At 37.5% G+C, this 12448-nt stretch overlaps 1 protein-coding gene across 1 annotated transcript in view; it reads right to left on the reverse strand.

Annotated features, from left to right (window-relative positions):
- Positions 1-127: 127 nt before the first annotated feature.
- The window catches only part of Tmc (Transmembrane channel-like), a 49738-nt gene continuing 37417 nt past the window's right edge, over positions 128-12448 (reverse strand). Inside the window, exons 10-19 of the mRNA XM_036358729.2 lie at positions 11267-11361; positions 11000-11096; positions 10761-10853; positions 10427-10582; positions 6778-8386; positions 3120-3224; positions 2843-3024; positions 2598-2774; positions 2203-2525; positions 128-2140 (exon numbers count right to left, since the gene is read on the reverse strand). Coding sequence (XP_036214622.2) covers positions 372-2140; positions 2203-2525; positions 2598-2774; positions 2843-3024; positions 3120-3224; positions 6778-8386; positions 10427-10582; positions 10761-10853; positions 11000-11096; positions 11267-11361 — 4606 coding nt within the window. The 3' untranslated portion in view covers positions 128-371. The remainder of the gene's footprint in view (positions 2141-2202; positions 2526-2597; positions 2775-2842; positions 3025-3119; positions 3225-6777; positions 8387-10426; positions 10583-10760; positions 10854-10999; positions 11097-11266; positions 11362-12448) is intronic.

The raw sequence follows: 12448 nt of genomic DNA on the forward strand, positions 1-12448 counted from the left end.
GAATGCGAAGCCTGTCAACACAGGTCCCAATATGTAGGTATATAGAAATATATATAAAACGACAACTCTAGTAGATAAAGTGATTTACATTTTTTTGCAAGAGCAATTTATTTTGTGTTTTCCGGAACTACATTTTTCACCATCTCAATTTTGTAAGTATTGTATTTTATTTTAAAATTTTATTTGAACATTTCTACTACTGCAGTATTTATGTATATAAAATGCAAGTAAATACGGTAGACTAGCATATAATTATGGATATGGTGCAATAATTGCGCCTAAATACGAAAATTACTGTTACTCCAGCATTTAGAGTTTAGGAAGGCACATTCTCGACCGTTACAAAAAAAAACTTAGCCGCAATCCGTGAACTATTTATCATCAATATCGATCTTAATGATTTTCACTTTGGGATCCGGACTTGGCGGCGCTGATTTCGTAACAGTCATAACTACGCTCTCTTTGAGTGGCGCGACTGCAGCGACTGGTATGATGGGTGTCGTAAATTTCTTCTCTGGATCCACCTGCGGAATGCACTCATCACTGCCGGTAGTGCTGATGGTAATGATCGGTATATTATCGGACCAAACTGAGGTTTGCGAGTCTTGACGCGTGGCTTGCACACGTTCAATGGGTTTGCGACGTTGCATCGCTGGTTGATATATGGGACCAGGTTTGTCCAGCGCTTCTATATCGCTCAAATTAATATCGGATGCAGTTGTTGGATAGCAAGGAGCTGTGACTTTCGGTTCAATAGAGATTTCGGAAATTGTTGTAGGAAAATGTGCTTTGGCTGTGGGTTCGACCTCAGGCGATGGTGGCATCTCGATTGCAATCGCCTCATCGTTGTTATTGTTGGCTGTCTCTGGGGTTACGGGAAATTTGGTTGTTGTCGGTCCACCACTGCTGCTAGTTGATTGCTCCTCATCATTCCATTTGGTGTTTACTGTATCGCGTACCAGCGCAAAGAGTGTGCCAATTTTCTTACGTCCTTGACGTGAGAGATTCAAAAGCTTCTCTGGATTGACAAATGTCGGTGTTATGAGCCCATCGTTTGCTCTCTGTGACGTTGGCGGCGAAGCGCTATGCGGTGGCTCATTCGCTTTGCCAAGCTTACCGTTATTTGTATTCTCCAGAGATTTTTCATCGAACTTAAAGACCTCCGTCTCGGCTGGTATTTCTATAGGTTTGGGTTTTTGGCGTCGAAATTTAAAAGTACCGCCGCGTACACTAAAGGAACGATGCTTAGCTGGTGGTTGTTCTTTTTCGCCAGCCGTTGGCGTCTTCTCATCAATAATCACAAAATTACTTTTCTGCAATTCTTCACGCTGTGGTGGTGTTGTTTCCGCTTCTGTTGTTTGGTTTTCTGTTTTTTCGGGCAAAGGTGTGGTTGGTCGCGTGGCCGGTTGTTCGTCTTCTCGCTTTTTGCGCAACAAACTTTGTCGGCGTTCGTTTACTATACGTGTATTTGTATCGGGATCATTATCCGTATCTATATCTTGCCTTGAAGCTCCGCTGTCATTTGTGGTTTGGTTCTTTCTAGTTTTAGGCAGAGTTTCAGATTTACAATATTCTTCGTCCTCTGATTGGTGCTTCTCATCTAGTTCACTTTTGTTCTTGTCTTTCTTGATAGTTTTGCTTCTCCTATTTCCACTAACCCTTTCTTTGGTTTTTTCATCGTCTTTCTCTAACTCTACCTTCTCTTCCTGACCTTTAGAGTCATCCTTTTTTTTATCCCTTTCCTTCCGACTTATAATTTCATTTTCTTTTTTTACATCCTCAACTTTTTCCGTTTCTTTTTCTGCCTCTCTTTCTTTACTTCTATCCCTTTCTCTATCTCTCCTTGTATGCTTCTCACTTTTACTTCTTTCCTTCACGGACAATGAAGCGCGCTGTTCGCGTTCACGTTCGCTCTTGGCAATTTGCACGATGTCCACCAGCGACGGTTTTCGCGTTCGTCTTATTTGTTGTAATTTCGATAAGCCCAAATTTTTGTCCCTTCCATCTTCATCGTGTGGCAGTGAGTCATGGTGTTCCGTGTCCGTATCGTCATCGTCACGCCCTTGTCGATTACCGGAATCGTCATCCGATGTGGCAGATCCCTTGCGTAGAGCCTCTTTCATGATGCGTGAAATCAATTCTGGAAAAGAAAAGTTGAAACTTCAAAGGAAAGAAGTAAAGTAACGAAATCCGTGCGCCTACCTTTTCTGGCTTTATTTTTGTACTCTTCACTTTCGAAGTCCGGCGGTGGTGTTGGTGTGACTGGCGAAGAAGCCTCCAGCACCTTGCGCCATCTGCTGGTCAACGCCGCTGCGCTATTCTCAGTGGGCTTCGTTTCGGGTACCTTAAATATTTTTTTACGTTCCTCTTCGCGCTCCTTTTGCAGTTGAGTTCTGAGATCCTGATTGGCCTCACGCAGTGCACCCGTCAATGACACCAGATAATAGATTATGAGAATGAGCAGAAGCAGCAGCGGTATCACAGTGCTTGCTGAAGTTAAATAGTTAAGAGGTCTATGCAGTTGCCTATAAGTTTCGTGATAACCAGAGAAATTATTCATTATATATCGAATTAGGTATATTTAAGCCCCAACTTACTTAGGTAGCGCTTCCTGTGTCGCACTGGTAACAAAATCAGAGATGCGATTGTACGTGGAGAACGGACCGCAATGCCATGAGGGACGCAACCATACAATCGCATAACTCACCGGCAGCACACAGAGGAAGAGCATCGTTAGCAGTAAAGCCAGATAGAAGTTGTTCGACTTGGATGCTCTGTGGTGAAAAAAGTTAGATATCTCATTGAGTTTGAGGTAACGTATGCAATTTTGGTAATTAATTACTTGAAAACCACCTCGTGTGGCACATTACACGTCAACACGATCCACGAACGAAAATACATCAATATCATTAATTTAACGAGACTCACTAGCACCAAACCGGGTGAAAAGAATATACCCATCCACACTTGGCCCTGGTTAATGATCAGATTCAAAATATTCTCGGCGATTTTGAAGTCACCGTACTGTGTAAGGGTTGTTAGTTCAAGGTCGAAGTGAAAGTAAGAGATAATTACATATAACAAAAATAAAACGGGTTATCATTATTTCGAAAGCTTACCTGCGGAAATGTCTTTTCCATGTCCCAACACCAATGTTTATTGAGGTAGCGAACAAAAAGAGCGCGTAAAAAGTCTACGCAGAGAGGAGCGAAGAGAGACAGAAGCTAAGAGAGAATTAGATAAATGAAATATTATTAAATATCTTAGAGGGAAGATATAAAGGATTGCTGTGTGATAAAGTCGACATGCTCATAACAAGAAAACCGGCCAATGATTTAAAATCAACATCGTTAGAATAATCGAAGAACTTTGGTGGTACACGATGAGATACCGACATTTTTCAGCATATAAAAATCATGAAGAATCAGGGAGAAAAGGGGATAGATTTCTGACTTCATAATATTCAGTGCCTAAGACGCAGATATATTCTATTGACAGGCTATAATTCTTGTTAAAGTGATCACAGTGTTGTCAAAATCACAGAACAACAGACTCATGAGATCAAACTTTAAAATGTACGACTATTTATTATCACTAGTCAACATACTTACACTCTTATAAATTTTATATATAGTTGACAACTATTGTATGGTATACTAGCCCTTCAAGGGAACATTTTTCGATTACGCTCGGGCTCATACAGCAGAGAACTGTCGTAAGACAGATACATCGGTATATAAGATCATTCTAATATTTTTCTTGCTATCGTTAGCGTTTATTATTGAAGAAAGAAAAATATATGATATCATCCGTCATTTAATAAAGCTTAACCCAATATATTTTTCACCTTCACGGAAGTTATCATACATAGATATACTTGTACAGAGATATACTCTGATATTTGATTAAGAGCCACACCTGATGTGACAACCTAAAGAAACGTAGATTTTTGGGAATTCTTTTAAAAAAATTACTGTATCGATTGCTTTGAAATTTCCACGGTATATTTATACATGTTTCAAGAACACCGAAAATCAGAAAGGTTTCTAAAAGCCCTGGAACATAAACCTTGTTGGATAAAATGGGTTTAGCTCAGATAGAACTTCAGCTATAGTGTTACAGACAAAATTCAGATTAAAGAAATACAATATTAGGACTTTGAATTGAAGCATCACTGGATTTGGTATCTGCGTCTCTAACTTATGTAAATAAAGATACGATAATAGCTTTTTTAATCTTTCGATTAAGTTCTTCAACTCACATAAAATGTGGTATCTTAATGAAGTTCAGTAAAGTTTTGTATCTAGCCCGCATAGGCCAAATAGAATATTCCCCATTATATTAACACACATTGTCCCATAATTTTTACTTCCACTTTGATTTATTCATACTCGTATTCGTACAAATTGGCGTCTGTGAAATAACGGGGAAAAACGCTGTAACACTTTTTTTAAACAAGCTCTCAACTTAGTTTCACCTCATTATCAGAGTACGAAAGGAAAAGTTAAGTAGCTAATTATGCGCAAAAGCTGCAATCCTTGATATGCACTCATACGCACACAAGTGTACATACGAGCATGAGTACAATCGAGAAGGCTTACGGCTTGTTTTCACAAAGTATTAACAACAAACATATTTATTTTACACTGAGGTGGAGTTTCGCACAAACCACTTGCAAATATATGCGCTCACACAAGTAAGTACACATATATATGTATATATATGTATATGTAAATATATATACGTGATTGGACATAACTAGGAGGGTAAAGAACTCGTTGTGAGGTCCTTTATAACTAGTACACACTAAGCGGTCAACTAGTTAGTCAACTGCCTTATTTTTATGTGACAACTGGATTTTTTTACGCCGCCAAGTTGTAGGAGTTGTGAAATGTCAAAAGTCGGCCATAAATAGACCAGTTATTGACTAATTTAATGTAAAAGTAAATTACGCTTATTTTTTCTTATTTGTTACAGGAATAATATAATTTGTGATAACTGAAAAGCAATACACAATTCTATGAAAATATGTCTATATATGTACTATTTAATGTCAATATTGTAATGTAAAATATACACATATATTAGGGTGGAGCGAAAAAATTTTTTTTTTTTTTGCTTAGCCTGAGGGTAAAATTTGTAGATTATAAAATTAGAAACTTTTTTTAACATCTAGAAGCGATCTTCGAGTTAAAATTTTTATTTCGTAAAAAATGTTTGATAAGTGTTCTAGAAGCTGTGGAAAGCCCGTCTTTCTGGCCAATTAAAAGTTAGATTTTGTGGTCATTATTGGAGTTTTAAAAAAAAGTCTTAAACGACATCATTCTTTCCTAAAGCGTTAAAATAAATTTTGAGTCAAAAACCGTCACATTTGGTAATTTTTTTTATAAAAGTAAAGAGTTAAAACCGAAAATAATTTTTTCTTGTTCAAAAAAACTTTTAACTCGAAATTTACTTTAAAACTGAGATGTTAACAAACATTTGTTTTTGTCCAAAAATTTTCTTTTTTTATAATCTACAGAGTTTACCCTCAGGCTTTGCAAAAAAAAAAAAAAAAATCGCTCCACCCTAATAAATATGTATATAACAATTTTTTTTTAAATTAAAATTTTAAAATTGTTAGCAACCCTTTTAAAAAATGTCTACATATTGTGGTAAATCGTATTGTGGAGCTTCATTACTCTATGACTTTTTCCTTGAAAATTTTTTAAACTGGTGGCATCCCTAAAGCATACATATTCTTCTTAAACGACATTCCGACGATGCACATAGTAGTGATAGTTAATTTTTTTTTTAATATTTAAATTACATTTTAAACAGATGGCAATCCTTTCAATACTCCTCCCAGTTTCAATAATCCTTTTGTCCGATCAATTAATTTAAAACATAAAAAAAATAGGCGCCTCTCTCACCCTAATGTGCGCAAACACAAAATCATGCACTCAAACAAATTTTGTGCAGGCCATCAAAACTTGAAAAGCTAGTGAAAACGACTGACAATCGTGTAAATAATGTAAAATTTCATTTAAAGATTAACTTTTGATTTCTGCTCTGCCGAAAGGGTGTGTTAAAAAAATATACTTCAATGCTTCTTTAACTGAGTTTGAAGTGCAAAAGTGTCCAGAAGCCGGTTGTGTTGGGGTGACAGTAGTTGGCGTATGCTAATGCCAGAAGTTGAATGGCTTTTACGCGAAAGTTTTGATAGCAATTTGAAAGTTGATTGGATAATTTTCCATTCACAGTCTTTTATTTAGCTGCATTTAAAGCATTTTGAACTTGTGAAACAGCGGACGGTGGTTGCTCTTTAATAAACGGGCAGTGAATGAGTGGTTGTCTCTCGAGTGGTGTAATTTTTTTAGAAATATATAATAAATTATCTTTTAAAAATTTGTGATTAATTTATAATATATATATAACTTATATACTCCCCGAATTTACACCATATTTTTTAAATTTCATAGATATACTTATAATCTGTGGAAATAAATACCAATATCTCCGTTGAATTAGTAATCCAATATTACAAAAACTGGAAAAATTTGAAAAAGTTGATACAATTAATCTAGCACGATGTTTCATAATCCAAATGTGTCTCAAGGGACTCGTTCGAGCCTCTAAAAATCATTTCCAGTATTTATAAAGCTTGAAAGTCAACATGGTAACATGGCACATGCCACATTATAACAGCGTATGAAGCAAAATGGACAAGATACTTTACGTTACCAAGACCTCAGACAGTCAGCTGAAGCCAAATATTTTCTATCTTTGAATACTTACCCCATCTGAAACGATAACCTTTGCCAGCTCCTGCCCCAGCGACGTTTCCCAGCACATACTGGTTAAGTTACGCTGCACCTGCTGTATATCTTGCTTTACTTCAAACATTTTCTTTTCGAAAATCTCCATTGGGGTCAAGAAAGGGGTCGTCGGTGTTGCAGTTGTATCCAAATCTGTAATTGTTACCTCTTCTTCAGGGTAAGTATCACAAATGGTGCGCACGCAAGTCTCGAAATTATCTTCATCGAATTCATTACTGTCATAATTGATGGTCGCGGACTCGTCGATAATATCATCTTCGGCTAAGAAAAATGCCGTAGTACTGCCCTCAGACTCCATTGTAGTTGTTGGCGGTGTGGAAGTTGTTGTGGTCGGTGTCGTTACTACAGCCGTTATTGTAGGCGGCAATTTTGTAGTCATCGGCTCAACGGTCGATGTCGAGCTGGTGAAATAAGCCAGCACTTCACCAAGTAATTTCGTATTGACATGCAGCGTCGGTAAGGATTCATTTTGTGGCGCCTGCGATGCGGACTCCACTTGCGGTTGTTGCTGTTGAGCTTTTGGCATATTTTCCTCTAACGTGTAAGCGGCGGTAGTTGCAGCACTACTGTCGGTGGAGGCTTGATTGTCACGGTCACTTTGTCTGCGTCCTTCATTCAACTGACGGCTGTACCGGCCCGGCGGCGCTTGCTGTGTTGCCCCGTACAACGTCGAGAGTAAAGCTTGTCGTGGCTTACGTTGCAAAGCTCGCTGATTTTTGCCATTTCTAGCACGGCGCACATTTTCGGTCGTGCCGCTTGAGCTGCTGTGCGTCGTCTCTGTTGCACTTGCCACTTCTTGCGAGTCGCTAAGCTCAAGCGGCATACCAACGAAATAATCCATATAGTCAAAGAAACTATCACTACCCGGCGCTGTTGTTGTAGTTGACGTGGACTGTGGCAATGTGGATGAATCCGTAGTTTCGGTTTGTTTTGTACTCTCCGTATAATCCGTTATTGTGGTCGATGTTGCATCGGTGGCTGGTGTAGTTGATGTTGCTTTTATTGTTGTTGCTGCTGCGGTTGCTGCCGCATTGAATTGTATTGTGCTCCACTCTTCTTGTTGTTGTGACGGCGTTAACGTTGTTGTATCGATATCTGTTGTGACAGGTAGCATTGTGGTGGGCAGCGTCGTCCACACATTTGTCGTGCCTGACTCTGTGTTGGTGGTGATGTGTGGCAACATCGTTGAGGTGCTGAGATTGAGTAGCAGTAATGTTGTTGCTGTTGTGAAATTCCGATTGTTGATACGTGTTGGTTTTGAGCATTTCATTGTGATATTGCGGCATCTCAGTCGTGTGATCAAGCCGTAAAGTGTTGTTGTGGCCGCTGTGGTCGTGGTTACCAGATTGGTGGTACTCAGGTTGAGATGCGTTAGCGCTATGGCTATTGCTGTACTATTTGTGTTGTTATTTCTATAGCCATCCATCACAATTGTTAAATTATTCATGGCATAGGTTGAGTTATCGTAGCGCTCTTTGAGCGTCTGCAAGGGTCCCTCTTTGCTGTCGATGTTGTAGATGAAGGAGAACATCAGCGAATACAAGTTGAGCATGTTGAGTATCATGATGCTGTGAGGGCGGTTAAGAAAATATGTGAGTAGAAATATAGGAAATATTTTAATTACGAAGATCGTGGCAGTTTTGATCAATTATTCAGTTCAAAAAGTACTACCCGCTTAATTTAGTTTACTTCTGGTGACTAATATTCTGAATCCTTAGAGTTCATTCTTTTTAGAATACAAGGAAAACATTCGAAGATCTAATAAACCTAACGTAAAGACCATAAATTAAATCTACCATCATCAAATATACTCTCAATTTGAATATTGTACTCCATTGGTCGCTGAATGACGTCTTTTATGCAGTGGAAGATCCAAGCTCAATACGACCCACTAATTTCATAATTTCTTCGAGCCAACTAACGATTATTATTATACCAGAGTTAAAGCGGCGATTTTTAAAAATAAACTATATTGGTTGATATCGAAACCACTCCAGGTTTATCATCCTGCGTAAAATAAACGTAAGGGGTCATCGCACAGAATTGGGCAAAGATCATTTGAAGATTTATATTGAGCTTTTACTTTTATGAAAGTAAGGTATTTGAAACATTATTGATATGGATAATTCTTAATACTTGAAGAGAGTATTCACTGCTGTTTTAATGAAAACGCTGTTTCAGCATGGAAATTAATTCCTTATGGTGTTTGGTTGGTAGATTTGTTGAGAAGGAAGGTCGCATGAATGGTCGAGCCCAAGCGCACGTATTTAAGTCATTATCAGGCTCATTGTGCTCCCAGGTAAGTCTCAACTGATTACCTGTCAACAACTCCCTGAATTCGTATGCTTCTTCCACTGTAGCTGCCTAATTCCTTTTAGTTTAGAACGTTGAGAGCTGTGGAAGGTATCCGGCCTTAGCCAGCTGATTGATAAGCATTCGCAAAGGAAAAGTTCTAGCGTGTTGTCATCGTCCGCGCGTGATCTGAATCCACTTGACCAAGCTTCTGATTGTATTATCTCAGAGAAACCTGCCCTTGATAACGCCTACCTTGTTTCTCAATTTCATTTTTACTAACCTACCTTCAAATACTTTTGTGGTATGCTCTGTGCTGGTGGTGTTCCAAGAGCAGAAAAGAAATAATATATTAAATATGGGTTTGATAATTTTTTATAGCAAGTAGATACAATGTCGTTTTCAAGACCAACCATTTCGATTATGGAATGATCCCGGGTTTATGTTTGGATATTATTTGGAATATCAGAATAAGCTTCAACAATAAAAAAGTTGAAAATTTTCTCTGCCCACTTCCCATACCGTAGGATTTATATGATCAAAATGGCCGCGGATTTTTAGGCGAGTGAGAATCCCGGCAGTTACACCTTCGGCGAACCAGGAGACAGAGTCAGAACTGCAATTAGCCGCTTTAAAATATTTGTGATAGGCTCAAAGTGCTTTGTCAATTTATAAGGGTTTTTATTCTAAACTTTATAGGCGTTTTAGGTACCACAACGAACCGGCTGTATAAGCTGTCCAAGTAAGATCTCAGTTAAGATCATCTATTACGAAAGTATTTCTCTTAATTTGTGTTGATCGAATATGGCAGATAAGCGGATCATTTTTGAAACCTTGGTTATTACAAAGCCAGTCAAGGCGAGAGTTAAATATTTAAGGTTATTGTAACTTTTTTTGGAAATAAGCATAAAACGATAGAACTTTGAAAAAGCTAAGAGGGTCCTTGCTGACAACTAATAATAAGGAACATTAAAATTGTCTGAAAGTTTGGTAAATAATCGGGATTATTAAGGGAAGTCAATTTGTTGAAGAACAAGCATTAAATAATCAATGGACCACATTTTTCAGAATTATACAAAATGAATATTTCGGGAATCTACTTCGAATCGAATACTTTAGATTACATCTGAATTCAATTTTTCACTACCGACATGTCCAAAAAGTTTAAATGATTGAATAAAAGTATTGAAATTGAACATAACCTAACATTTGTATATCTAGGTAGTTCTCTAAAAATTTCAACATTCCCAAAATCACGTTTTGCATTAGTATCCACAGTGCTTGTGCTTTAAATATAAATATAACCGTTACCGTACCGTGCCAATTGCAAGCGCAACTGCTGTCGTGGATGCCAATTTTCGAATAATCCCAATGCGTCGAATATCATGGGCATGAAGAATGCCAACAGCGTGATGGTGATGTTAACCGCATTGCGACTCAGTAAATTGCCATTACGCGCCAATTGCTCCGAGCTGTGCGAAAAGTAACGATAGAGAAAAATCAATGCGAAAGCCGTCCCATCCAGACAAAGTATTGAAAAATTCAATTTGTAATAAAAAATCGCACGCGTGTTGCATACAAAGAACATAAAAGATATGGCAGAGAAAAATCAATGCCGCTGAAAATCCGGCAAAACATAACGGTACTCACTGATTAACCAACTCGACGACGGTGTAAGCGGAGGCAGCCAATAAGCCCATCACAACCAGATTCACCAAAATACGCTGCAGTATTATGCGCCAACTGCCAAGTCGCCACGAAAGCGAAAAGTAAACAAAGAAGAAGAAGAAGTGGAAAACATTAAAGCATATGTTGAAGTTAAAAATGACGACATTAAAAATTGAAAGCACACGCTCGCCGATAACTATTTCATTAAGTTTGAAGCTCACTTGCGATTATCCTTCTTCTTTTCGGCTTCTTCAAGCAAAACCTCCTTGAAGCCGACCACCACCGAGGCGATTCGGTTGTGCGCTGTTTCGGCGTGGCCTGAAATATAAATAATTTAAGCATGTCAGTTTAATATTTGCATTAACACAAAGGACTACTGAAGCCGTAAATGGTAAAAGGAGTTGCAGTACTCATTTATACATGAAAATATTTTCATTTAAAACCAAATAAGCCTAAAAGGAGACGAATTAGTTTTTTATTATGCTTACCAATCATGAAATCCCAACCGGTAAAAAGTTTCCAAGTAAAAGTGCATTCGTCATCTTTCAGAGAGAGTTTGGAGTTTCGAGAGTTTTCGGCCATCCTGGGGAAAAATTACAAAAATTTTTTTTATAAATATGACTCTGCAATTTATATTACAACAGTAACTATTTCAGAAAATTACTAACCATTCACCTATTTAATATATACAGCCATTAATTAACTATAACCACTTCGATATTTTTTAAGGGGATAAAAATATTTGTTTTTCCATAATTCCATAAGTAAATAACATACTGAAGCCTTAGTCGATATCTGCATAGTTTTGAGCTGCAGTCTTCTAAAGTGTAGCGGTATCTTTGAACTACATTTTGCTCGAGGGATTACTCGGAGCCAAATGATTCAATCAGAATTAAAATGTTCCCGTATATTCTGTATTGTTATATATCTTGACAGGACTAAATTTTGGGTAAAATTTCACTTGTTTTTAATTTGATCAATTTTTGACAAATATTTTTTAATAAAATGTTCACATTTTAGGAGACATGTGATAAGAAGTGAGAGGGTTAATACTTGTATATGCGTGTCATTTCATATAAAAAATCATGAAGAAATACTTTTGTCGTATCGATTACCACTTAAGAGTATTGATGTAAAGATTGTAAAGATAGAAATAGAGATTACGGCCGTTTCGTTCCGTTAATTTTTTTGGAATGCGCTTAACATAAAAATGCAATGATTTGTGACGTTGTAAATAAAGGAAGGAATGAAATGAAAAGGATGAATTGAACAAAGACTTTGTTTATAATCACCAGGAAAGTTTTGTGGTAATCTTGTCTCTGTCACTCTTGAACAGTAAGAAAATTCTTAGAACAGTTTCTTAGTGTATATAAAATGTTCCAGAAATATTTGTATTGACACTACTTACTAGTCGAAGACCTTACGTCGGCCATATCTTCGTTACTTTATAAAAGCTGAAAGTTTTTGTCGCCTTTATAGGTAAGAACGACCAGCGCCTATAGAGTTTAGGTTGTGGTTATTTAGGTATATTACACGAGGGAAAGGTGTAAAGGAGTATTTTAAATTCGTTAAAGTAGGAAGCGCAATTTTTATACCTTGAACAGTGTATATTAAGTTTGCCACGAAGTTTGTAACACTCAGAAGGAAACGTCGGATACCCTAAAAATACA

Source organism: Bactrocera oleae, chromosome 6, assembly GCF_042242935.1.
Source record: "Bactrocera oleae isolate idBacOlea1 chromosome 6, idBacOlea1, whole genome shotgun sequence".
In the NCBI taxonomy this organism is placed as follows: domain Eukaryota; kingdom Metazoa; phylum Arthropoda; class Insecta; order Diptera; family Tephritidae; genus Bactrocera; species Bactrocera oleae.